This window comes from Coccinella septempunctata, chromosome 7 (assembly GCF_907165205.1).
Source record: "Coccinella septempunctata chromosome 7, icCocSept1.1, whole genome shotgun sequence".
In the NCBI taxonomy this organism is placed as follows: domain Eukaryota; kingdom Metazoa; phylum Arthropoda; class Insecta; order Coleoptera; family Coccinellidae; genus Coccinella; species Coccinella septempunctata.
In genome coordinates, this window is record NC_058195.1 from 5691221 (window position 1) to 5719220 (window position 28000).

The 28000-nt window shown below is 36.2% G+C and overlaps 1 protein-coding gene across 2 annotated transcripts; it reads left to right on the forward strand.

The window, feature by feature from the left end:
- Window positions 1-27651, forward strand: LOC123316903 (transducin beta-like protein 2). Of its 2 annotated transcripts, XM_044903179.1 has the most exons (7): window positions 18-497; window positions 802-981; window positions 25879-26102; window positions 26257-26443; window positions 26499-26684; window positions 26864-27049; window positions 27359-27651. In XM_044903179.1, exons 1-7 carry the CDS (start codon window positions 368-370, stop codon window positions 27571-27573), a joined length of 1308 nt encoding a protein of 435 aa, XP_044759114.1. In that variant the 5' UTR covers window positions 18-367; the 3' UTR covers window positions 27574-27651. The 2 variants fall into 2 exon arrangements, with proteins under 2 accessions (XP_044759113.1, XP_044759114.1); XM_044903178.1 differs by lacking the exons at window positions 25879-26102; window positions 26257-26443; window positions 26499-26684; window positions 26864-27049; window positions 27359-27651 and adding an exon at window positions 1180-3254 and having other exon boundaries at window positions 1-497.
- Window positions 27652-28000: the final 349 nt, after the last annotated feature.

Genomic DNA, 28000 nt, shown 5'->3' on the forward strand with positions numbered 1-28000 from the left:
TATTATACACTCGAGTAACGCTACGGACAGTCAGTTTGTTTCTGAATTTGTTCCGAACAAGTTTACCGGACATTTCCTATCTTCGCTCTCATTACAGTGAACGAATGGGTTCCAATCACATCGTGCTTCTCTCCAATAATAAATCGATTAACAACGTGAAATTCAAGAGACGAATTAAAATTGCGAAAACGGACGTTCAAATTTGGCGCATTTTCAACGGGTACGACGTGAAGTTGGCCATTTGAGCAGAAAGCTGCGCTTTGAATCATCGACTACAGTTTGATTTGGTGCAGGTGCATTATTGGTGTGAGCAGTTCGCGCGGCATCGGGTTGGTTTGTTCGAAATTTTTTTTCTTGTCAAATTGAAATGGAGGGTATCGTGGAAACTCTTTTGAACCCTTCTGTTCTGATCGGTTTGTTCGTGGGTGTTTTTATTTCGATACTGTGCTATTTCGTTTTGTCATCGAAGACCGTAAAAGTGGTTGAGAAAACATCAAGTAAGTCTGCTGTTATTATTTTTGTTTGTTCATTAAAATTTGAATGCTATACTTTTATCAGTAACGCTTCAACATTTGTTGGTTCAATGAAAGGTTCTTCTTCTCAAAAAGTATCTTTTTCGAAGCATTCCTGTCAACACGTGCTTTGAGGTTAATTTAAAAAATAATATTATTCTTGTATCGTATAACTATTTCACTGAACCAAGCTGTAATTCATCCTAATTTAAAAAGTCTTAAATAAATTCCCTTTTTTTGATTGACTGTTAATTCGATGTGTTTTTAATTCTGATCTGTAATTTTCCAGAGAAAAAACCCGAAGTGAAAATTCCTAAAAATCCACCCCACCAGCCAAAACCAAAACAGAAACCGTCAAATAAAAAGATTTGCCATTCTTCTTATGCATCGTCTTTCAAGGGTCATGCAGGCAACGTAACAGACGCCGATTTATCTTCAAATGGAAAATTCTTAGCCACTTGCAGTGATGGTAAGTGTAATTTTTCTTATTATCAATAAAATTTCAATTAGATTTCAACAAAATCCATTCTTGCAGTTAGTTCTTTAAGCAAACCATTCTTTTTCTTCGATTATTTTTTGGTAATCGCATTTATTGGTAGTTTCGAAGTGGAATCGGATGTATTGTAGTGAGTGGTGATAATTAGTGATTTTTTATTTCTGTGTACAGACGATCCAGGTTCAACATCAACTGAAGACAGTGGTGGAAGTTTTTGCAGTTCAAGCGACAGTAATAAAGCAAATATCCTCTCAAACTCAACAGGAGAAAAAAAACGTAAGGCATCCAGAAGGCAGACCAGGAATAGACGTAAAATGGTCTCCAACAAGCTGAATGAACAGAAGAAGGCTGTAAAATCTAACGATACCAATAACAACTGCACTAAGGAACTCAGGTCTGTCCTGCCTGCATTTGGATTGACTGAAGATCAGCTGTATACCCTCCTGATTGATTTCACATTGATGCCGGACCAACTGTTCACCAATGGATACCCTGAGTTGAATAAGGCGAAAAACCAGGTTCGAATCTTGAGACAGTGCTTTGCAAAACCTCGTAGAATTTACGAAAGGAAGAAATGCATGTCTTACACAGATTCCGATCAGAATTCCAACAGCTCAGATAGCTGCGAAGATAATGAATTGGGAAAATCGAGCTTGCATTCATTACCCATCTCTAGAGGTTCTGCGGGTGTTGAGAGGACCTGCGTGAGATGCAGTACTGGATTTTTCATAACAGACCATGAATACCTGACTAAGGAACGCTGTCGCTACCACTGGGGAAAAGTAATACACTCCTTTTTTACCTGTTGTAAAAAGCCTTGTGATTCTGTTGGGTGCACCTCGTCGAAACTACATGTGTGGAACGGGACAGTAGCCGGGATAAATGAACCTTTAGAAGGATTTGTGAACACAAAACATTCTAAGAAGGAGAAGAAACGGAAGGTTTACGCCCTCGATTGTGAAATGTGTTATACGGTTAAAGGACTTGAGCTGTGCAAAGTGACCATTCTAGCGTACAATGGAGCTATAGTGTACGATCATTTTGTGAAACCTGACAATGAAGTAGTCGACTACAACACAAGGTATTCGGGGGTTACTGAAAGTGACGTGAACGGACCAAATTCTAAGACTTTCTCGAAAGTGCAAAGTGATATTTTAGAATTGGTGACAGAAGATACAATCTTGATAGGACATGGATTAGACAATGACCTGCGCGTTCTCAAACTATTGCATTCCAATGTCGTGGACACTTCACTGATATTCCCCCATGAACGAGGTTACCCCTTCAGGTATTCATTGAAACATTTGATGTCGATGTATTTGCAAAAACAGATACAAACATCAGAGCTTGGGCACAGTCCTTACGAAGACGCTCTGAGCTGTTTAGAACTCATCTTTTTCAAAGTGAAAACACATCATGGTCAGAAGTACTTCAATTTAATCCAGAAGAATTCATGTTCTTGACCATTTCAATTCAGAATAATCACGTATACACCCTTTCATTCAGCTTCTTATTTATTAGCTACATCTTGCATTCATCCCAGCGTATCCTACAGTTAAGTAGTTTTTTTTATATCAAAACTGACGAATCTCATTTCAGACTTGAAATGTATTTTGAAAAATATTGTGATAAAAATTCGTGATAAATTTCAACCGTTTGATATTTCTTGTTACAATTTCTCAATTGTCGATTTCCTAGGATTGCATATGAAAACATTACTTGATCTCAGCACCGTGTTTAGGTGTAATCGTTGTAGGTTGTGTGAAGGAAAAATCTTTTTCTATTTTTTATATGCTCATATCCTAAAAATGCATTTGACTTGATATCAAAACATTTTAGTTACCACGAAATTTTGTTGTTCGGTTGTCAGGCCCTTTACTTAAATTTGTATGAAATTATTTTGTAAATAAGTACAAAAAGTTCCTTCTTGAATGGGACCAACATACCTTCGAGTATGTTCGTTTTCAAATGAAATTTTTAGGTAGCTGTAGTTCCGAAATTGTTACATTAACAATTATGTCATTTTTAATACCACGCTGAAATTTTATATTCGTTTCAACGATGGTGCGTAATTTTAATTATTTTATCTTGTAAGACTTCCATTTTGTAATTTTATTGTAATATTTTCGATTCATCACGTTTTATTTGTATGTTTACTGGCTATGTTCTTAGATCAATCATGAATTTTTACAATGGCTGTGTTGTGAATATACAAACAAATTTTATAATATAGAAATTTTTCCCAATATTTTTGTTTTATTTCCTTGTATTGTTTTGGTTTTAGAATGATTCTCCACAATTCAGAATGAAATTAAACGATCTACTGTCTCGAATTTCAACATAATCTTGTTGACTTGATTCCCTTCTTATGAAAAAGGCCCAAAAAATCTGGTCACTTTTAGGATTACGATCAGAGCTAGCGGATGAAACTGCATTCAACATCGAAACACTTTCATTTCAGCTTTCCAAAAGCCGAAAGGAAACGGTGTCTATTCAAATATCGCCGGTCGAGATAACTTGTAGGCGTACCAAAACTTTAAGGAGAAAGTTGTTGAGAAATACAGCGTGGTATCTTGTTAAGTAACCAAGGTACCGTCCTGATTTGGTTGTTTTCGCCAATGTAAGATTGCAGTTTCGTATATGTTTGCCCTCGCCTTAGACTCACTCCATATGTGGCAATACTGTTATTTTTTGATACGACAAAAGTGAATTTTAATTGACTTTTGACTGGTCGGTTGACTACTCTAAATGGACAAGCTGTGAAATAGAAAGGAAATAGAGAAAAGTTTTTAATAATAGTCTAGTCTACAGAAGCCCCAACTTAAAGGCTTTAGTCTACTGGATATAGGTAGAAATGAACGATTAAAAAATTCTGATTAGTTTCTTCAAAAGTTCAGTTTAAAATGATAATTTCTATCTTTAATTTCCACGATTCTTATAGATGTCAGCATATCTATTGAATGGTAATAATCAATCCAAGGATCATCTGATGAAAATAATGTTTACTGATACGTCAACAGAACGTGATTGATTGAAAATTTTGTGTCACTTTTTCCGCTTCCTATGTTTATTTACCCATCCAATTTTAAATTCTGGCAACGAAAACTTTTCAATTTCCTTGTACGCATCGGGAATATTTTATTTCACCATGCGTTCTCTCGAATTGAGATTGTTGTTAAATAGTCATTAAAAATGTGTAAAATGGTCAACATTTGGATAGCCCTCGAAAAATACTGTGACGTTTTAACACACTGTACCTTAAATCCATTTTTCAGAAAAATTCAATGACTTTTTACGAAAATTCATATATTCAACCTTCATTTTTGCCTCTGTGAGGAATTTCCCCGTGAAATTAATTCGAGAATTCCTAATGAATGTATGTATAACACCGTATTGGAAAAAACATCCTCATAAATATGCATTCGGAGAATCAGGGATTTACTAAATTCTATAAAGATATTTTCTGACTCCTTTCCAGCGATGCAAAGCAGCACTAAATATGGAATTATGAATCATTCTCCACGAAATAGAACTAACGTTTTATCAATGGATGTATTCCATTGTACCGCAAGAATATTCTGGGAAATTTATAATATTCATTCTATATTGGGACATCCTCTAGTCCTCCCAGGAAGAATTAACTTCGAATTGGTATGGTACGGGAGATGACGCGGCATTTAGTAAAGTCCTAAATTACTCAGAAGCTACCTGCCGGTTTAACAATAAGATAAGTTCGGTATTACGATCAATAACGGATAGCTTCTAGTGCTTAGCAATGTATTTTAATGCATTTTGAATTACTTTACTGGCCATTTCATAAAACTGACTGAGTGGTCATTTGGTACAAAATCAATTTGTACCTACCTGTTTTTGGCAATTCTCTGGGGTTGGGTGCATCCTTTGTTGGAGTTAATGGGAATCATATATCTGTCTGCATAATTTTTATTTTGAGTTATGGATATTTCTGAAAAGTGTTAGGCGCTTTTCGAGGAATTGATGACAATAGTTATTCGTGCATCAAATATTTCTCGTAATTTATGAGGACATATTTTGTGTGTATTCCGACATTGAGATTCTCTGAAAACGGACCATAATTTCGGCTGAAGAATGAATTGTTAAAATGAAAAAGTAATTTTCCCATATTACGGATTATATTCAACACGAACACGCTAATGCTGCCATTAGAAATTAATGGAAAACATCAAAAGATTCGCCCAGTATATCCTCATTAGATTTTTGATGATTCTATTACTGTCCTAGAATATGGAGTGCATTGTAGTTGTTTTGAAGATTCTAGAAAACCAAGCAGTTGATGATTCAATAGAGAATTGCACTCCAGAGAGCTCTTCGAAGTCAACTCGAAAATGAAAAGTGGAAAAACAAAAAAAATTATTTTCTCCTGAACAGGGCCAGATTTTTGGAATGAAAATATAGGTTTTCGAACACGCTGAATCTATTGGAAGCTATTTCGGAAGTCTATCTCCCTTCGTTTAGATTTTCATTTTGGAAATGGCATTTTTCAAAAATTGCAAATTTCAATCTGCGATATCTCCTGTTATATTCGTCTGATCGAAATGGGATTTCCGGTTATATAATCAGCATTGCCAAGGCTTCCATCCAAGCACATAAACTCGATTTAAAAAATCTCGATTTTTTGGGTAAAAAAGAGCTAAAAGTTAAACCCCCCTAAAATAACCTTTTGCTCCTCTGTCTAAAAATCAGGGTGTTCTATTACTGCCCTAGAATATGAAGTGCATAGAAGTTGTTTTGTAGATTCTAGAAAACCAAACAGTTTATGGTTCAATAGAGAATTATACCCTTCAAAGTGAACTTGAAAATAAAAAATGAAAAAGCAAAAAAAAAAATTATCTTCTCGTAAACTGTGTCAGATATTTGAAATTTGTTTTGGCAGAACCAGTGTGATTTGGCTGGTACAGGTTTAAGTCACTTAAAACCATCCTGTTTCAGTTTGAGTAATATAAAATTTCTATTTTCATTCATTCAAGCACGTGGGAACCTTGAATTCTACCAACATTTTGTGTTTTCAGATATTATGTAAATCGAATCATCGCGAAACCTAATAGCCAGAGGTCATAGTACGTCTGGTTTCTGGTTACCCTCAATAAAATTCGAGGATTTCAGTGATAACAGTTTGATGAATTTCAAATCATGCTGCTCTTCCTCATTGACTCTTGTTGATGAGATAGTGTCGATAGCATGATAACCCTGTTCGATAGAATGTATCACACGTCATTAGGAATTTTTTTCATGACTCTCATTACGCTTCAAATATTTACAGTGACTTGATTTCTGCAGTTTGGGGGAGAGTGAAGTTTGGTACCTCATCGAAGGCATTTTTGTGCAAGTTTATAATCAAGCTGAGCCAAAGGATTGAAGTTTGCGTGGTTTAGAAATGAGGGAACTACGTAGCTAGCATAACAACTCTGAATATGAACAATTTGTGGCTTTTTTCAATCAAGACTCTTGTCAAAAACTTCAGGAGTCATCTGAATAGTTGATAGTCACCATTACTGTTGGTAGAAAACCATAGTTAGATTAATTCCAAAGCAAACATATAGGATACTGCCATCACTTCAACCCAAGGGATGTTAAAAAGCGTTTTCCACCTGGAAAATGTCTCTTTGGATGAGAAAAGAGGAGAGCTTATTGCATAAGTCGAAGTTTAGCTGAAAAACTATTTTTTGTAGACTTTAATACAATTAACAGGTTAGGACATAGTTTACTTAGAATGCCCTAAGAAAAAAGGGGTCACGCCCTTAAGGATTCATTTATTTTGTACTTGTAGACGACAGTTAAGTTCATTAACTGGATGGGTGACCGCACTGGTTATGAATTCGAACAACTTGGCAGTTCAGTTCAGGTCGTCTTATTTTTTACTACCATCTCCCAACCTGTACATATGGAGAGAGAATTGTTAGACGATTAGTCATGGAAAAACATCCTATATAGTTATTGTAAAGAGCTTGGTCAGATTCGAATGGTGTAACATTTCTCAATTCTTAGGTGTTTGATTCGGAACTGCACAGATAAAATATCGAAAGGAACTGTTGGCTTACTCTGCGCTCAGTCAACTTGGGATATGTGACACACGTCTTTATTCGAAGAAATTTTCATTTACATCGATGACGCAAGCATGACGTCATTCCAGTTGCGATTGCTGATTCAATATTGAATTTTTTTGTTGAAATGCCTCGTTGGAAGTACGTAGGAATCAAGATATTACTGAAGGGATGAGGATATATGGCTGAATTCCAGTTGTAAAAATGGGGAAGCCACGACGTATATTGAGAAATAGAATTGAAAATGCTCATAACCATCTACGTACTTGACCGAGGAATGTGGAAATTAAAAAACTTTTATGTTATGTTATGAGTGCGTTAGAATATACTAGATAATTTTCTTGTATATCTTGAAACGAACGCTGAAGATCAATAATTTTATTCAGTTGTTCACATATTTTTAATTTTCGAATGAAGTTGACATAGAATATCCTTCAAAATTCCATAGCCTGGTTGACGACGAATTTTTTCCAACACACGTTATCTGAGATATTGAGATTTATACTCAGTCTATGAATGGTTCAGTGACTTATTTTATGAATTTTGAAGTACAATCCATTTTAGCATCAAGTAATTAATTCCAACGTATTGAACCATGGATAAAATGGATATATTTCACGATAAAATTGAAAGAGAAGATTTTAACTCAAGCTAAGATGTATCTAGCTGTTTAATCAAATAGCAACGCCTCATTTATTCAAAACCAGTAGCTACAAAGGCTCGTAGGTAGTGTTTTTGTGGAAAAACGAGGTTGCTCCATTCGTATATCGAAAGAATGAGGTTTCAACAATGTTTCCAATTACTCAGCACTCCAGTTCATTACCCTGATCTTGAACTTAACCGGACGGCTGGTATCAAATTGCGAAAATGACTAATCATTTATTCTCGAAATCTTAGTCATTTATCAGCGGAACAATGCAAGTTCGATCGGGCATTATTAGATCGGTTGCATCAGCGAAATCTACACTTTTAATGACATCGCATCGGTCTTCTTTCAAAACCGAAATAGACCGGCGTTTTAAATGTCAAATTTGATTATTTTCGGCACTACTACTGCCATAATATGTGGACCATTGACTAATTCTAATTTCGTTGAGTAATCGGAGTTAGGAAACGTTTTATTTTCGTGTAGATTGCCCAAGTCCGAATGAAAGGATTTGCCGGTTTTCCTTTGGAAAATAGGCCAGTAGCGTAGGCACGACCAATTATGAAAAAATTGCGACCAATGAGTTTATTGCTGGAATGGCTTCAGATTTGTCCCTATATGAAAACATTAGGTTTTCACACTCAGCGGAGTTGCGCATAAGTAGGGGGGGGCTAAAATGTACCCCCAAGTGGAGTTTTCGCGGTTTTTCGATCATATCTCGTGTAGGACTGAAAATTTCGAAAAAATGTTCGAAATGAATGTTGTACAATATTAAATTTTGCGTCGAATAAGACCAGATGCATGCATTTCGGACTAACGGTTTCCGTTATACAGGTTCTCAATTTGACCAATTTTTCAGAATGATGAGAAATATTCGTTTTAACACAAGTTTTGTGAAAATATCTTCCTAAATTACCTATTTATGATAAAGGTGATCTATATCGAAGTGGTTGAGCATTACATTCTGCGTGGAATGGCATCAAGAGCCTATTAATTTTCGCAGTTTTAGTTGATGAATGACGTGGATATATTCGCCTCATTTTTCTTATCGAGCAGTCATCTTTCATTTCGCCAACCTGTAGAATAAACTCGTGACTATCCTATTTAAAATGTTTTTTTAATGTCGTGATAAATAATTGTTGTTTGAACATAATAGTAATAATTAATTCAGTAGGTGGAGTAAGTCATCATTATTCCTTTTTCAGAAGGGCTGGTAAGCCTCAGAAGACAATGAACCACTTGGCGTCTTGTCATTGAATTTTTTTCGGTTGACATTGACATGTCGAATCGCTTTATCTCAATTATATTGTCTCCTTTAAACGTTGAGTTGACGTCATTCTGCTAGCATGGTGTTCATGCACATTGACCGAATTTCTTTTTTATTGCTCCTTATTTCTTCATTCGACAACAACACCAAAAGTTGGACATGAGTCAGATGGTAATCATCACTCTCTGAAGACAAAGAGTTGCTTCTTTAGCGTTTCAACATTCTCATGGCTTCTTTTTAGTGGGCAATCAACCTCCCACTTTTATAATGTTTTCATCGAAGTCTACGAAATTCTTCTGATGTTTTTTGTTGGATCCTTCTATTTTTATGGCCTCTTCCATAAGGAAATTTGCAGAGTAAGATGGTATATTCGCTTAGTATCGACTATAATATTGTATTATGATACACAAGGAAGGTTTTCATCGAGTATCAATAGTTGTTAGTATTCCACTCATTCAAAATGGTTTTTGTACTCTAATTTTCATGTGTGCATGTCTTTCCAACGTTTGAAAGATTCGGGGAAGGAATATTATTTCATTCAATTGATGTTCTTGTATTTTCGATATGTTTCCCTTCACAAATCATGTCGTGCTTCAAAAGCTCTATTGATTTATGAAAACCTGAAACCCTTCCTGTCTGTTTTGTTGTATGATCATCTGCAGTCTCATTTTCTTTGTTCCTTGAGAGAGTCTCTTCTTCCTCTTGACTTAACTTATTCCACCTTCATCAGTTATTAGCACCATTATTACGATTATATAAGTGGCCATATAGGTGTATGAAACAGACTGGTACATCCTCGTATATTTAATTCACCTACCAGCCATCCTATTAATTAGGAATAATGACAAGGTTTATGAACGTGATGACTCCTACATTATCGAAATAGATATAATCCATTCAGTTCTTGTATTGCCCAAAGTTATGCAATAATAACTCATTTTGTTCCGCTACTGCTGCTGAAACACACAACGTTTAAGATCACTCGTACTGATTCCAGAAAAAAGTCTCGCACTGTATCACTGTCAACAGCAGCATTTTGATTGGCAGTTTCGTCTTTCAGTAGCTGCTAGCTCCATATACATGAAATTTAATGATAAGCATCAATAACATCAACCACAGGTCACTTCTTTGAACATAAATGAGTCACATAAACTCCTAGCAGGAAGAAAGACAACATATCCTGAATAGAAAGGGTTGAAAAAAATCCCATTTCAAAAACATCATCTTTACTTGACCATTCCCTTCGGTATTTTGGCTGAAATCAGATGAAAACTTTAATCAAGACTGAGTTTTTTTCTTGTGGACGTTGCAGTTGTTTCACTTAAGTTTCTTATCACAGTAATTATCAACAAGATCAAAGGAAATTTAATTAACAATTATGATTTCAAGATCAATTGTTTTGGGTGGAAAAAAGTTGCTACACACGTTTGAAATGCTTCGATCATAGATATTAGTTTGAAGCAACTTCCTCGGTCATTGAAGCAGAAAAATTGGTTGTATTGAAATACCCACTGGTATAATCGAACAAAGTTTTATTATTTATGTTTCATGAGCTACGCAGGGTGAAAATTTTCAAGTGTTGGTTTCGGATATTCGAAAACGACACGTTCAGTGAAAGCAGTGATACAAGATCGATTTCAACAGAACTGAATTTGCTTAAATGTCAATTTTTAAGTTATTCGTGAAATATTTCGCATGATTTATATTCATGTTCTTTAGAAATTCGGTTTCTATCGTTATATAGTCGGTTGAGAATATTCACAGGCTTTTTTTATAAGATAATCAACCGAATTATATTGAAACGTCAATATTTTCACGAATTTTCACATGCTATAACTACCTCCCAGTAGAAAATGTTCGTTGAGCACTCAGAATTTTCAATTTTCCTTTGTCTTCATGATCCCATTCGAAATGGTTATTAAATACCACTCATTGAATACAAGAGTTTTCGATTAATATTACCTTTGAAGGCATTTTATTGATGAATATGTGTAAAAGGAATTTAGATAATATTGCGAAATATTGTTTTCTTATTTGCTTTGTTCGATTCATATATGTCTCACATTTCTTGTATATTCACTTATCCTAGATTGTTCACAACATTTCATCAAGGAAGAATAGATACTGTTCATGGTTTCGGTCTTATTTGACTTCGTCAGAGCAACACAACTCACAACATTCTCAACAACTGCTTCAACCTCTGGAGGTACCTAGGGCAGCACTGGTTCTTTGTCGATACCTTGAACTTCTCTAAGATTGAATTAGAGAATTATGTCTCTACTCTGATGGAGCATGGACAGTATGGACAGACAACAGTCTTCTGTTGGTGATGGCATGTCCTGCAAGTTATTGGAGTGTCCAATTTATTCGTGTTCTTCTCATTCCATCTAGTATTTATCACTCCATCTTGACAATAGACATAGAAAATCTCACTTAAGCTCATCTGACTTCAGAAAAGCAAAAGATAATTTATTCTTTTGTCAAGCCATGCATGGTGTTTAAAACTCCTGAAGTATATAGGGTGCATAAGTCATCATCATCACTTTCCTAGTGTTTGCCCATGAGATAGGTCCCTTTCTTAGGTATTAGTTCTTAGTAACTCTGCCTAAACTCACCACAAATCTCAAGACTATCATCGTCATTATTACTCTGTGTGGTCCTAGTAAATGCAGAAACTGTCACCCCCATAGGGCATTCTCGAATGAAGTAATATTAAACGCAGTTTTGAGAGCGCCTAAAAATAAAATGATTATACATGTTGTCGAGCACGCAGCATGTATTTTGTCGTCGACAAGGAGCAACTTTCTACTTTCACTGTTTTCTTGAAGGTGTTACCACATCGTGACCACTGGACCAGTGACATTGGAGCCTGTTTGGAAATGGCGAACAATCAACTGTAGAAAGTGCGAAAACTATATATGATGATTTCGAGTCGTATGAATATCAACGTTTGATTTGGCGAGAAAAGTGAAGGCTTCTAGTTTTTGGTCCTCTCGAGGTAGAAGGTGAGAAGTCTGGTTGAAGATTTCTTACGGAATGTTCCAGAAATTAATTCTACGCCAGCTCCACAAGTTCAATGTTGAATACATAAGAACTCCTCATTATTTCTCGCAATACAAAAAACTAATAAATATTCTTTGTTCGATAGGATGCTACTCGCCTTTTTTGTTCTTATTTAACTAAAACACACCATATATAATATTTCTAGCATAAAGGAAGTTAAATTTCAGTCAGCAATCCACTCATAATGGATGAGTAATGAACGTCTATGAAGAAATAGAATTTTCCCATACTCGATTTTCGGGAACTTTAATTCGAAACCCCAGATTCCAGAAAATCTTGTTAAAGTAACATAATTCCAGTGCGTCATTGTGTATTTTGTCGTAATAAAGTCAGGTTTAAAGTCATGTGAATTGTAAACATTTTAGGTGACGTATCTTGAAAAAACCTTGATTTTTTCGACGTATTGAAGTAGGTAGTGAGAAGTTGATTGGAGATTCCGAATAGATTTGCATTAATAATAAGATAACAACGTGTTCTACTATTGTCCGAAAGCTGATGCCGAAATGGTAGTAGTAAGAAATAAATAATGTTATAATTAGATTAAAATTTATATTGATTGAATGGATTCACTGAATTCTCTCATGAATTACAATTTATATCGAATTGATCACATGATTTTTGATCAAATGAACTCGGTTCTGTGTGATGGAGTTCATGCTATTGTTTCAGGTGAAAAAAATTAGGTATCATGGTTTTTTCTTGCTTTTTGTCAGCTTATTAATGACTTTTTTGCGACTTGGTCCAAAAAAATTTGATTGGAACAGGAAACAGAATGAAATAAAGTTACTAACGAGTATATACAGGGTGACTCAACAGTACTCGATCGGTCGATAACTTTCAAAAATTTGGACAGGGAGAATTATTCAAATTTTGGCGAAATATATGTACCAATGTTTCCTAAAATTTCATGGTTATGAGATAGATCATATCTCGAAAACCGTTCGAGATAAATGTACGATTTTTTCAAATTGAATTCCCGAAGAGTTTTCAAGACTTATTGAGTTTTTAGGATCACTCTTCAGGTGGTCCGAAAGACACTGGAATTTTTCGTATATGACCTTAAACAAAGTCAATAATTCAACACAGAACTTTTTTCTTCTGTTGGATATCCTAATATTCTTTCGTTTTTATAAAAGAATTTTAGTCCCAAAATGAATAGCTTATTTCAAAGGCCATTTTGGCATTTTTTCTGGAGTTACACCTGCTAGTTTATTTTCAATTGGTCACTCTGCCTCCTCATTCAATAATATCTCTCTTTATTAATTGACTAATATCATACGATGTGTGATTCATAATTAATAGGACTGAAAACAATTAATTCGCTTCAGTTAATATCACAATGAAATGTTCATTTTCATCCACTATTATTCAATTGTTCCTAAAACAAGTTGATGCCGAATTGTTAATAACTGTACCGTTATGGTTGTAATGATGTGAATTCGTTAGTGTTGGTTTTTATTTATAGAGTAAATTATTTTGTCTTGTAAACCCATTAATATAAGTTGGTATATGACTCGAATATGTTCGATAAAATAAAATTCAGGACCGTAGTTTTATGAATCTCTTTCAACAACATTCAAAATTACATAGCCTTCTTGACGATGAATTTTTCTGATCGCAGGTCGTAGATAAATGGGATGAGGATCCATTATTCAATCTTTGACCCACTCCTATTCGTTTTAATGGTAGCTAGAATCTGAAAATCTGTGCCGAAACATTTTTGTTATGTGATGTTCTTCGACCTTGCCCAATATCAACGCATATATTATAAAACTTTATGACGTGTTCTGTTTGGATATCGTGACCATAGCGTCAAGTAGATAAATCGATGCAAACAAAGAAAATCGTGGTTTTCACCGGATAAACAACCGTGTTTTGACAGTGTATAGACATGTTTTCCACGTTCGGAAATCGAAAATAATATTTATTGAAAGAAATGGGTTGTGTTGTTACAAGAGCCACGCAATCAATATATCCAACGTATCATAAACGACGTCACAGACACTATCACATAATATCCTATTTCATCCAATGTCGATGAATATATCAGGGTCTAATGGTCTAATTTCTTTTTATTCTCCATCCAGATATATTTAAGCATTAGATATACAGGGTGAGTCTTTGACTCGTACAAATATTTCAACAGTAGGTTCTTGAGGTCATAAGGAATACTTTTTTCCTATACCATTTTTTCTGATTCGGTCCTGATAAAAAGATATAGCCATTTTAAGTTTTCATAATGAGCCACCCCTGATAAAACAAAATTACCTCTCGAATAATCAGCCAAATCTGTGACTCTACATATTTGTGAAACTTTTGAACAGAGCTGTATCCAGCCAAATTACCCAATTTTTCGAATTTACAGATATTTTTCATTCTTTAACATCAAATTACTCGAAAACGACGCATTATATACGAGAAAATATGGAGAATACTTTTATTTTACAAAACGTTCAAATATTCATTAGACAGGGCCCAACTTGGTTCCAAGAGTTGGGTTCTTTGAATTTTTAGTATTTTTATGGTACGTAATGGTCATAATGAGAAAACTGGAAAACGTTGGTGATATGTTGTGTTCGAAAAAGATTCATCAAATGAATGAAAAACCACATCCTGAAATTCATTTCATTCGATGAAACCGTTTGTGAGATAGAACTAAAAATAACATTTTTTAATGGTTTTTCAACAGCCTGTATCTTTTAAACCGAGCCGATCAGGGAAAAATGGTAAAGGCAAAAAGTGTTTTTTTTGACCTCAAGAATCTACAATTTAAATATCTGTACGAGACAAAGACACACCCTGTATAAGAAATTTATTCTTGAAAAGGGCAGTTAAATAAAAATCGGTCTTCATGTTATTGCGGTGTTTGTGGTCGATTCGGGTACAATCAATTGGACTCGATTATAAGTGATAAAATTATCTATTCCATATATTCACAACGTAGTGAATTTTTCGAATCAAAACAAAACTTATCTAAGGAGGAACTCCTCACGTGTTATGATGAGATGCTCTAATTTCCCAATAATAAAGTGGGTCTTTGTCAACTCCTGTATAGTACTAGATTTTAATCAAACACATCGGCTGGATATACACATCGTGATATACACATTTTTGGAGTGGTCTCCACGTTTTCCAATTCCAAGTAATCCTTTGTTTCGAACCTGCTAGATAACGATTCTTCATCATCATTATCAAGCAGAAATCCTTCAGAAGAAAATGTCTCACCTATATAAGATTAGAATCTCAACATAATGTTGAGTATGTATGAATTAATATACTGATCCACAAAAGATTTTGTTGGCTTTTGAACAGTTGTCGATTCTTGTCCACCAAATGTTCAGAATCAAATGTTTACTCACTTATATGGATTTTCCTCCTCTTTAGGTAACTTTTTCAGTTTAAATTTTTGAACAACTCGCAACTCTAGAGAGAAATTGATCAAGGTTACCTCAACAATCTGGTGAAGAAATGTGCAAAAGAATGAGTTCGATAAGTGAGCAAACATTTAGGTTCCTCATACTTGAAAAATTGGTGGTAAGGGTTGAAACTTTTGTGGATAATAATGTTCATTTCTCGCCTGAGGTCATACTTTTTTTCACAAAATTAACCTATGGAGTAGATAGAAGATAGGAACAACAATCTTCGAAATTTGAATAGTTTAAAATTGACTTGAGTGTGCTTGAAGTCGAGTTCAGGTCAGCGACTTCTCGCGTTATGGAAATATCCATGTAATTTAGGGGTTGCTGACCATCCAGCCACTTTTTTCGTCCACTTGGGAACCTATATTAATCTCACCATTCAACAAAATCCACGAACCGGGAACAAACCGAGCTATAAGTGCCCATTAAAGTGTCCAATAACCTCCAACCGTCTATTCTTGTGAAATGGTAATAACCGCGTTGACTCAGGATCTGTACCGTTAGACGTACTTGTAGAAAATTCAGTCACTTTTCGTTAAATTCCACTCTCGGAATCGTCAGGACGTTGCCCCAGAGTAGATCATCATTAACGTTTGTAATATAACGGTTGGATGTGGTGAATCGGACGTTGCATTCGCTTTCAAACGAAATTTCGAAGGATACAGTTAGGTATGCTGAGATGCAGATCAAATTGGGTACTACGAGCATTGGTACATGGCACATGGCTAAGAATCAGTGTAGAATTAAACTGATTATGGTGTTTGATGAATTCCTCAGAGCATCTCCTGTTTTTCTATTTCTATAGCGAAGATTTTAGAGCGTTCGAGTAATATCTCCGGAATTATATGACTAGATTCTTTATGAATTAGAGGTTTCAGGATATATGAAAGCAACCACCTGATTTCCTGAATTAAACAGAAAATCCCCTTATGAATCTGGGAGTGCTGCACTATGATATGATTCAAACCTCTTGGCAAAACCATCGGATGTTATGTCAATCATCTTAGATTTCGAAACACCCTTTGAAACAGTCATAGCTGACCATCCTAGTGCAATAAGTTTCGTAAATCGTCTGGCCAAAAAGTTATCCACATTACTGATGCATCGAAATATGGACCTAAACTGAGTGTCTCTAAAGCCCTGGGAAGAGAACCCTCTATTTTACAGACCGAGAAACTGGATGTTTACGTATGCGCTCAGGAGTGTCTTGAAATGAACCTAAACGGGGCGCAAATCTACACTGCGCAAAAAAATTAACGCACAGTATGGATATCTCAAATTTATTCTATAACTGAAGGTGTTCTCAATGATAATGATTTTTATCAGAATTATGCATGCATATGTTATACACTTTCAACGGTTTTCTTCAATACAGATGTTTTTTCCCAGCAGGAATAGAAAAAGATGATATTATCAGATTTTGAATCTATTGGCTCCATTCTAAAATCAGTTGTTCTCGATCAATTCTAGTGATCAATAGTTTTTCTTTCGTTTGATTTTCTACACTCGATCGAAGAGGAATGTGCCCAAGCGGTAGTTTTGCGAGAAGAAGGGTGGACATACACAAGAATTGCAGAAAGGTTTGGAGTTTCCCATACAAGTGTGTCCAGAATGTTGCAGCGATTCAGAGAGACAGGTATGAATGTCCGAAGACCAGGACAGGGTAGACCACGGGTAACAACTGCCATTCAAGAACGTTACTTGAGAGTTTCTTCGTTGAGACAACGGTTTGCAACCGCTCGCCTCCTTCAAATTCAGCTTGAGCAAACTCATGAGGTGCAAATTAGCACTCAGACAATAAGAAATCGCCTCAGAGAATATGATTTAAGGCCTCGTGTCGCGGCAAGAGGCCCAGCTCTTACCCCAGCCCATCGAAAGGCGCGTTTGGATTTTGCGAGAGAGCATATCCATTGGGAAGAGGCCGATTGGGAAAGAGTTCTCTTCACAGGTGAGTCTAGATTGTGCCTCTGCCATTGTGATCGACGTTCCCTTGTATACAGACGTCCACATGAAAGATACGCTCAGTGCAATTTCAAGAATACTACTAGTTTCGGGGGAGGATCAATTATGGTATGGGGTGGAATATCTTTGACTGCCCGCACAGACCTAGTGGTCGTTGATAATGGAGCTATGAATGCTGATAAGTATATAAGGAACAGTCTTGAAGAGCATGTAGTGCCATTTGCCCCATACATTGGTGAAAATTTCATTTTTATGGACGATAATGCCAGACTCCATCGTGCGCGCATCGTTCAGGAGTACCTTGAAGAGGTTGAAGTCTCTCGAATGGAATGGCCAGCAAGAAGTCCAGATCTCAATCCGATTGAGCAGGTTTGGGACAACCTCAATAGGCTGAGAAGTTCAGAAAATCATCCAGCTACTCTTAATGACTTAGGACTCCAACTCGGAGAAATCTGGAAAGGATTAGATCAGAACATTTTAAGATCACTCATTTTGAGTATGAACCGTCGTTGCCGAGCTGTAATTAACGCAAGGGGTGGAAATAACAAGTATTAAATCACTTATCAGCATTTCAGTATTTTGAAAATTGTTCATTTCTCTTCTTTCACATAAGATTCGGTGAAATCCTGAATTTTTCCTCCACTTAATGTGTCTTGTTTCGTTCAAAACCTTCCCGAGAGAACATAAAAAATAGGTTATAAAGTCAATGTAGAGTTAACTTCCATTAAAATTGAGATTTTCAGAATGTGCATTAATTTTTTTGCGCAGTATATATCACCAAGGAAAGCCAGGCAGGTCCCTGGAATCACACTGCCATGCCATGCTGACATGGGAGTTTCATAATATCATAAAGCAATTGGCCAGAGACAACAAAGTGACTCTACTATGGGTACCAGGGCATTGTGGTGTTGAAGGAAATGAGAAAGCTGATAACTTGCAAAAAGGGCATCAAGGTTAACACCTGCTGAACCTTACTGTGGGCTTGTAAAAGACCAATATGAGGCAGCTATCCAACAATGGTAGTTGAACAACTGAATAACCCTCTGGAGAAACACCCCTGGACTTACTCAGTCAATGAAATTGGTGATGATTTCACCGACCTACACCAGAATACTGCTAAAGCTGTCACGAGCTGAGCTTCAGGTGATGGTGGGACTGCTGCCAGGGCAGTATCAGCACAAATATCATTTGTACTGTATGGGAAAGTCAGCAGATGAGATTTGTAGGCTCTGTGGATCAGAAGAAGAAACAGCTGAACACATGGTATGCAAGTGTCAAGAACTTGCTGGCCTAAGAACCATTAATATGGGGAAACCAATCCTGGATACTCACGAGCTAACGGCCAAAGACTTCCAAGGATGTTGTGGGTTTTATCAACACCATTGACGACCTCCTTGGATTCCTATGAATGAATAGGGTAAAGTTCAAATAAAAATCATAATGATATACCTACCCTAAAATAGAACCAGAAATAAACTCTATTTCAGGTTTACCTCTTCAATTTCCATGAATCATCTCTCAAGATTTACATCCTACGAACACTATACGTTCCTCTCACGAGATGATTCATGAAGATTATGGAGGTGAACCTATGGATAGGAAGAAATTTGCTCCGTTCGATAATGGGAGTATTATTATTAAAATGAGAGAAAGCATTCAGGTGCATTGGAACATTTCCACTGATTGCTAAACGTATTTGACATTCACTTCGTGTATTGCTAGACCTAGAGACCGGATTATATGCAGTATAAAAAGCTGGAAATATGCATAAAATATTCATCAACACTCTCAAAATATGCAGCATTAAATGGCAATAAAATAGTTATCGTTTTTTTGGGTTTTAAAATTGACCTGTTATTATCGAGAGTACGTAAATTCACAATGATTTAGCAGCAGTTACAACTGTATTAGGTATTTGTTACTAGAAACTGAAATTGGGTATTTGATTATTTGAAATAATGGAGCATTAAATTTTAACGAACTTCCTTTCAACTGGACGTAAGTGGGGATAATTGATGATAGTTTTTTAACCATATCTACAGAGGGTTTATAGACTATGATAGTCTATAAATGATCTTTACTTATTAGTAAAGAAACACAAGTATGCAAAGAAGCATGTATGACAGAATGACAGAAGTGTAAATACGGTGAAAGATATGTGCTAGAAGGACGGTTTGGATCAGAAGTTTTGAACTTTCTTCATACAGTCCTCAGTCTGTACTCTGTACTTCCTCTCTCCAAGGCATCAAAGTGATCGACTGACTTGGTGCAGAGATCTTTGAGCTGGGAATAGAATAGCGTTGTCTTTAGATCCAGGTTCTGGTTGGGCATTCATGGTGTTCGGCAAGGGTTTCAAGTCCAAATCCTTATTTTTTTTATAGAAAGGCATGTGTTATAATAAATTGACACTGTGTGTTCTATTTTCTATGAAACTTAGTATATATAACCCGGTCTTTAGTCTGTATAATAGCCCTGAACAAGAAAAGAGTTAATTAGCTTAATGTAATGGCATCACATTCGAAATTTGATTGGTGTCAAGTACATAATGAAGTCCCAAAAACCTATTCCTTTCATTATTCTGTCGAGTTGACATCGACAAAAACAATAACAAGGGAAAGCTTTCAGCTCCTTCCTGTAAACTTGTTAGACCTATTTCGAACTCAAAAACTAGTTTAATTTCGCACCTATTAATGACGTCGTTAAAAAAGCATTTCTTTTCAACACATTGAATCATTAGAATGCAAAATTCAGTGAAATCCTTGTTTGATGATTTAAACAAATCCAGCTTATTACTTTTGTAAACAATGTTGCACGGACCATTTCATGGTCAATCCTTTACACGGTGCGGTCTCAAAACCTAAATATCACTTTCAATGAGCTCGATAAATACAAATCTGACTTTCAGAACTGTAAATATTTGTCTAGAACGGTTTCATTTGAAAGTGAGTAATTGCAGAACTCATTTATGGTTCGATAAAATCCCTCATTTAGGCAAAAATTGAATCAGTGTCAGCCTGAATGTTAATCTACTGCTGTATTATGAACTTAACTTCATTTACACTACACAAGGATGAGCTGCACACAGTTTTCTGTTTTTACTCTTCAAACAAATCTACAAACCGTACACAACAGTTCATTTATCAGATATTCATCAGGAAGGAACAAAAAGTCTCTGGACATAAAATCCTCTGCACATAAACTGCAGAAGAAATCATTAAAAAATTCGATTTTGGTATTGTTTACATGGGTCAAACTGTTTGAAAATTCTGGAGCAGAATGAGAAGAATGAAAGAGCACATGCATTATTGTGTAAGAAGATTTTGTTTCACCATTTCAAATCAGTTTTATTGCAATAAAAATCACGGAGAACGAAACCTTTCATCTTCAAGGATTTTCCTACTGTTTTGGTCCATGCAGAATACACGTACTGTTCACGGAAGTTAGCAAGGAAGTTGGATGATCGTGTGCTGGTTTCAATATGCTTAGATCAAAACAGAGTTTCACATTATCAAGCATGCAGTGCAACTCAATCTATCTTCAAAATAATATAAAGAAAATGAGATAGATCATCATCATAACATGTCTTTTCAGAACAGAAAAGACATGTTACAGTTTGATGTACCAAACGAGTCACAATATTGACATCGAGCAGGAAATTTTCTTATTCGTACTTTCTAATTGATAACCTTTATTACATAATGAAAGATTTAATTTTGGAATAATGAAACGCATTATTTTGACATTCAAAAGATAAGACCAGTCGTGTTTGGTTGTTATTGAGTAGTAAACAAACATTGTTACGCTGAAATTACGGCAAAAACTTGGTGTAAATAATAGTGTCCTTCAGTAGATAAAAAAAGGAGCATTTTCATCCAATAGTAGGAAATTAAAGTATTAACAGACGCTTTATGATCTCATGAGTGTGCTTCGTCTGCCAGGATCATTTCCTAGCGAGGAGAGAATCCTAGAATTTCAATTGGATTCCAAGGGATTTGCTTGGAAACTTGAGTGGTAGCCTATATATAGAGCTATTTTGGTGTGTCTTGTGTCTTGCATCCTCAGATTGTGGTCGCTCCATCTGAGTCGGGCCCTCGTTACTCTAGTCTCAATTGTTGTACAACTCGCGCGTTGCAAGACTTCTCTGCATTCGAAACTTTGTGGAACCATCTGATGTGCATTATCTGTCTTAGATGACGTTGTTGCGTTTGTTCAAGCTGTTTAATATGTCGCCTGTAGGGCGTCAAACTTTCGCTTCCGTAAAGAAGCGTTGGGAGGACCACTGCTTTGTAAACGGCTGTCTTGGTCTTCAGATTGAGGTCGTGATTTTGAAACACTCTGTCCTTTAGCTTATAGAATGCTCGTGATGCCGAAATGATACGGTTTTGTATTTCCGTGTCTAAGTTAGTAGTATTTATGAAACTTCCCAAGTATTTGAACTGCTCGACCTGTTCTAGAGTTTCATTCTCCAGGCTGATATCTGTTTGAAGGCTTTCTGGCGGACATAATATAGGACCTATAGTGGGCTATGCTGCCATGGGGGTCATCATTTTATTTCCCTCTTCAAATATGAATGAGTTTATTTGATTCTGCTGTAGTTTTCGCAAATTTTGTTTGATCTGAAAATGAACTAGCGAGCGTTCAACTGAAATAACCTGTTATTGCCTATAGCACATTTCGCTTCTATTCTTGTGAAAGATGCTACTGAATTCAACACCCACTTAACGACCAATTATACCTTATTCGTTTAAGAAGTTTCGTAGCTTCTCCATAACGATCAGGCGACACGTTTGTATACATACATCTACCGACCATTTATCTCTTTAATTTCACAATGCGAGATTTGTCAATAAGGGGTCGCTCCTTTTGTTTCAATTGTTACTCTGCCATTGCTCGTACCTAATGGTGATCATTTATATCAACGCCATCAACCTCGGCTTCAAGAAGAGAAAGTAGAGCTTCTGTTCGTTATACAATTCCAGAAATGGTGTAACTTTTCTTGTATTATTTTCAGATTAAAGTTGGAACCTTCGCAGTGCGTTTTTTTTTGCGCTATTCTCTAATTGTGAATTTCTCTTTTTTGAGGAAGTGTCCGGTATCGTTAATTGATCATTATGTAGGAGGTAAATGTGCATTTAATAGATGCGAACTCAAGAGGCTGACCGTAAGAAACGGGGAAGTGACTAGAGGTCGATCTAATCAGGAACGCATGCACAACTTTATGGGTCTGAATCGTGTTAAATCTTAATTAAGTAAAAATCATCAGGCTGCCATTAATTTCAAGAACTTCTATGTTGGTCTGGAGGTGAACATTTCCCATTACTCTTCCATAAACACTTATCTACCATAACGGTTGATTTGATGAAAACTCGTGTTTAAAAGGAATTTGACTGTTGAAGTCAAATACTAATACTCTAGACTGCTTCAGAAGTAACGCACAAAATTTAAATATTCGGTACTTATTTACCATTTTGTTTCAAACTGCTCGATTAGGTCGATTTTTTTTTTACTTTTTTGTACAGGTTGCCTCAAATTCGATGTCCAGTAAAGGGATCTCGGAAACTATACTCCATTCACTTTTATTTTAGCTGTCGGTTGGCCATGGAAATTTGACACATTTCCCTCTGTATAGTATGAAGTTGTGAGGTTATAACGGTTGTCAAAACATTTTTGGGTTTTAAATCAACGATATGTTGCCCGTTTTACGTGAAAGTTTCTGTTATGACGTATTTTATCACAATGTCGAATCTCCCCGGAAAATATGTGACGAACATAATTGAAGTTTATACAAACTGATTGAAGGCATACCAAATCCAGTTATTTGCATGGAAAATACAAGAGATCAGTATAATATCATAATATGCACTAGCTTGAGGAGAGTTAATGTTCGTTATCTTCTTTGGCTGAAGTTTGAATACGTTACATCAGTTGTAGATTTCAAAAATATTAACCCGAAGATGAATTGCATATGATGCAGTGGTTGGGAATGGGTATCTCCCGAAGGAACTAACAGATAATTACAAGAATGTTAAATTCTTCAACAGAAATCATCTTGCATCAATGTAAGTAAAAGGAATTAAAGGAAGTTTCAAGTCAAGATGAACTTCACCTTTGAACAAAAATTTCACATGAATAAACAATTAGCAGGACAACTGGCGCGTATTTGTGGCTGTTCATCTGAATCCATTGATATAATAATAATAATTAGGTATTTATTGGTACCTTAAGACATTTACAATGTATAGGACAAGTCAAATGAAAAATAGAAAAATCAATTTTCGGGAACTTATTCTACGATGACATTCTTCGAAAATATTGTAGTAAACTTTTCGCATTAATTCACTCAAACATAAAATTCTCAAATGCCACCACTTTTTTGGGTCTCCCAATAGAAGAAAATTCTTTGTCATCCTCTTCATTCACAATCTTTCTGATTGTAGAAATATTCAGCCGAAATATAAGTCGTTTAGGTTTTATCGAGTGAGATCAAAAGCGAATTTCTCGGAAGGAACAATTCTGGGCCATACATATTTGATGTGCACGAGACCACGAACCCTCTCATCATTGAGCCACGTAAGACAAAACAAAGCGACCTCATAAAATATTCTGTAATTGTATAAAACACGTAAATTAAGCGTATCGAGAGATATGACGACGCAATCAGCGGGAACGTACTGATCCATTGTTATTGCCTCTATCATTAACAATGCACAGTTGAATTGATGTTTATTCGATCGTCAAATTAGCTATTTATTTCTTTACGAGATAGGGAAAAAATTCGTGGTGGATTACTGTAGGTCATTACAATGAGGTCAGCATTACGTGTGGTTTGTGAGGGACACGTACGTGCTCTTGACGTGTAGATTCTTCTATCCATCAGTCAAGGATCTAAACGTCTTCGTAAAGAGACTTCAAAAAACTTGCTTTAAAGCAGCTGTTCTCAAAGTGTTGCACGACGATCAAAAGCTCTAAAATGATTTTTTCTAGAAGAGACGCAAAGATGACGATTCCGTAAAATTTTAGCTTAGACTACGAGGATATATTGAAAAATTCTTAGCCTACTATAGAACTAAACAGAATTTCAATGTCAAAATATTTTATTACTCAACATATTCTCCTCTTAGTTGGATACATTTTATTACAGCGAACCTGCAACGTCTCTAGACCTTCGAAAAAAAATGTTTCTTCTTGCTCTGCTAACCAGACCTCCAAAGCTTTCATTACTTCCTCGTTGGAAGAAAATTTACTACCTTTTAAACTTTTTTCAGTTGAGGAAAGAGATGATAGTCGGATGGAACCAAATCTGGTGAATAAGGGGGGTGTTCTAGTAATTCAAACACTAAATCACAAATTTTTTGCATGGCAACATGAGATTTGTGTGCAGTGGCGTTGTCCTGCAAAAACAAAACACCTTTGGATAGCTTTCCGCGTCTTTTCTTTCCCGTAGATTGGTCAGTGATGTCGAATAGTAATCTCCGGTTATTGTTCTACCCTAATCCAAAAAAATCAATCATGATTACTCCATGGTTATCCCAAAAAACTGAAGCAAGAACTTTTCCAGCAGATTTTTGGACACGAAACTTCTTAGGTCTTGGAGAACCAGAGTGTCGCCAGTCCATCGATTGTTGCTTTGGTTCTGGATTGTAGAAATGTACCCAAGTCTCATTCATAATAACAATTCGGTTTAAGAAGTCTACATCGTTTTCAAATCGAGCACAGATCGAACGCTATGCTTCTACCCTTGCACGCTTTTGCACAACATTCGAACATTTGGGGATCCATTTTGCAGCAATTTTTCTCATGTCCAAATTGACGTGAACTATAATATATGATGAACGCGTTCGTATGAAATATTCAGTGCTTCAGATAGCCGTTTTATCCCAATTCGACGGTCTGATGAAATCATGTCATGAACTGAATCGATATTGTCGGGGACTGACACAAAAACTGGCCTTCCCGATCGGTCATCATCTTCAATGGAAAATTTACCTCTTTTGAAGCTTGCAGTCTAATTTTTCACGGTCGCATACGAAGGACATTGATCACTAATGGTATTAAGCATCTCTTCGTAAATATGCTTACTTCTTAACCCTTTTAAATGCAGGTACTTGACGATGGCTCGATACTCCAATTTTTCGATTTTCACAATTTCGGTGGACATCTTCATTCTTTTAATTTATTGCGTAACTCTGGTTTACTTTTTTGACCTCAAGTTTCACACTGGCACTTCTAATGAGTTATTGTTCGTTGCTATGGTAACGCAATATTTTTTTTATGCATGGAACTGGTCTAGGCTAACTAGATATCAATACATCCTCGTAGACCGTAGATGAAGACGAACACTTGAAGGTTTCAAATATGTCCAGCACCATGTTGAATTCTTATGGCTCAGTAGTCAGTGGCCATCCAATTCCATATATCTTAATTTCCTTTCAGATCGTACAGTTTTCCTGTGGGATGCCAGAGACCTCAAGGCGAAAGAACACAAATCTGTCAGAATAAACATAGATTTCGACCATCCTACCTTCGTGAAATGGAGCCCAGACAACAAGGCCTTCCTCATTCATAGATACCAAGACGGCAACATCGAAGTCTACAAGGTGGACAAGAAGAAGGATGGAAGTTTGGGTCATGCAACTGTTGCACACACGTTTCCTAAGGTAAATATGGTGAAGAAAGGTTGGTCAGTGGCGGCTATCATAAAATTCCTGTCCACTGATAAATATTCACGAGCCGCCACTGGTGTCCATATCTACATACGTGTTTTATTCCCATTATGAGCCATTGTCGAACACGAAAAAATTATTATTGCAGGTTCACGAAGAAGAAGTGATAGGGATGTCGATCTCCAGCAACGGAAAATTCATAATGACTTGCTCCACCAAGAACGACCTCGTCTTGTGGGATCTCAAAGGCCAAATTATCGCCAAAGTCGATACATGTCTAATGACCACCTTCTGCGCCAAAATCTCACCATGCGGAACGTTCGTTCTGGCTTCCGGTAACTTTATCTGATCTCGTGGTCATCTTTTATTCATTTTCGATCCTTCACTTAGGTTTTTCACCGGATGCTAAGGTGTGGGAGGTGATTTTTAGCAAGAACGGCGAATTTCTGGACGTCAAGAGGGCCTTCGAATTGTCTGGACACTCTTCTGGTATTTATGATGTGAGCTGTAATGCCGACAGCTCCCAAATGGTAACAGTGTCCAAGGATGGTACCTGGAGGCTCTTCGATACCAAAGGTTTGTTGGTATATTCATGAAGAGAACCTTCGAAATGATATAACTCTCGACTGCGTTTCCATTCAAGGTTCAAGTTGCACCCTGAGAAGAATTTTCCAAAGTTTCCAGTCTATTATTATTATTATGCCTGTTTTCCATTTCAATATCATACTAAATCGAGCTAATATTCTTTTTTCCAGTTGAGTTTAGGAAAGGCCAAGATGCACGCCTTATTAAATCTGGTAAATATAGTAACCCAGAAGATGAAGAAGCCTTAGTTGCCTTATCACCAAATGGTGTAATTGTTATCGCTGTCAACAACACTCTTCAATTCTTTTCGGCCTTCAATGGAACCTTAGATCAAAAAATAGAAGATGTATGCGAAGGTAAATGCTAAAACATTTTCTATAAAATTAAGATTAAAATAACATTGCTACTAACAATGACATTTACTTGTATGGGTAATGAAAGGAATCTTTCACATCACTAAGAGTCCAATGGCATAATTCTGGATAAATTGATAAGCTTTTTGCAAACTGTTGTGAAACATTGATTTCAATTTATTCCCATTCTCATTCTTATACGATAAAAATGTTATCCTCTTTTTGTGTTCTCATAAAAACATATCTGCTAACACAAAAGATGTATTGTTTGAATTTTTTTGTACATACATTCGTCAATTCTTCTGTCCATAGGAAAAATCAACCGCGTCTTCTTTGATGCAACTGGCTACTATCTCCTAGCTGCTGGCTATCGTCAAGTGACAGTATTCCACAACTTGACTGGATACAAATGCGACATCCACGATGCACAGCAGAAGTTGAAAGAACATCAAACATCCGCCACCAAGGAGCGCCTTCAGAAAATCATCAAGGATAGCCAGGCTTTCCTCGATAGCATCCAGAAATGAGAGATATCTTTGTGAACATACATTCCAGAAAGAATTTATATTTGTATCGATTGAGAATTGAATAAAGTATTGAGAGTATCGTGTTGTTCTAACCTTATCCTTCCTATTTCTAGTAATCTGATCAATAAACGAAATTAATTCACATGCATAACTCTCGCTGATATAAAATCAACGAATGTTGGGATCTGAATTGACCTGGAGAACCTCTATCACTCAAAGTATTCACAGAAATACTATTTCGTGGAGAAGGAGTAGGTTTTGCCTTCATTGACCTCGTCAGAGCAACACAACCTGTACCTCGACGAACAAAAAACAAATTGATATCCCCTCTACTCAATGTCAGTAATCGGCATGTTCAAGGAATACAATACAACCTGGCGCCATCTATCAGTACCAACACTTTCCTAAGTCTCAGGGTGAAGATGGC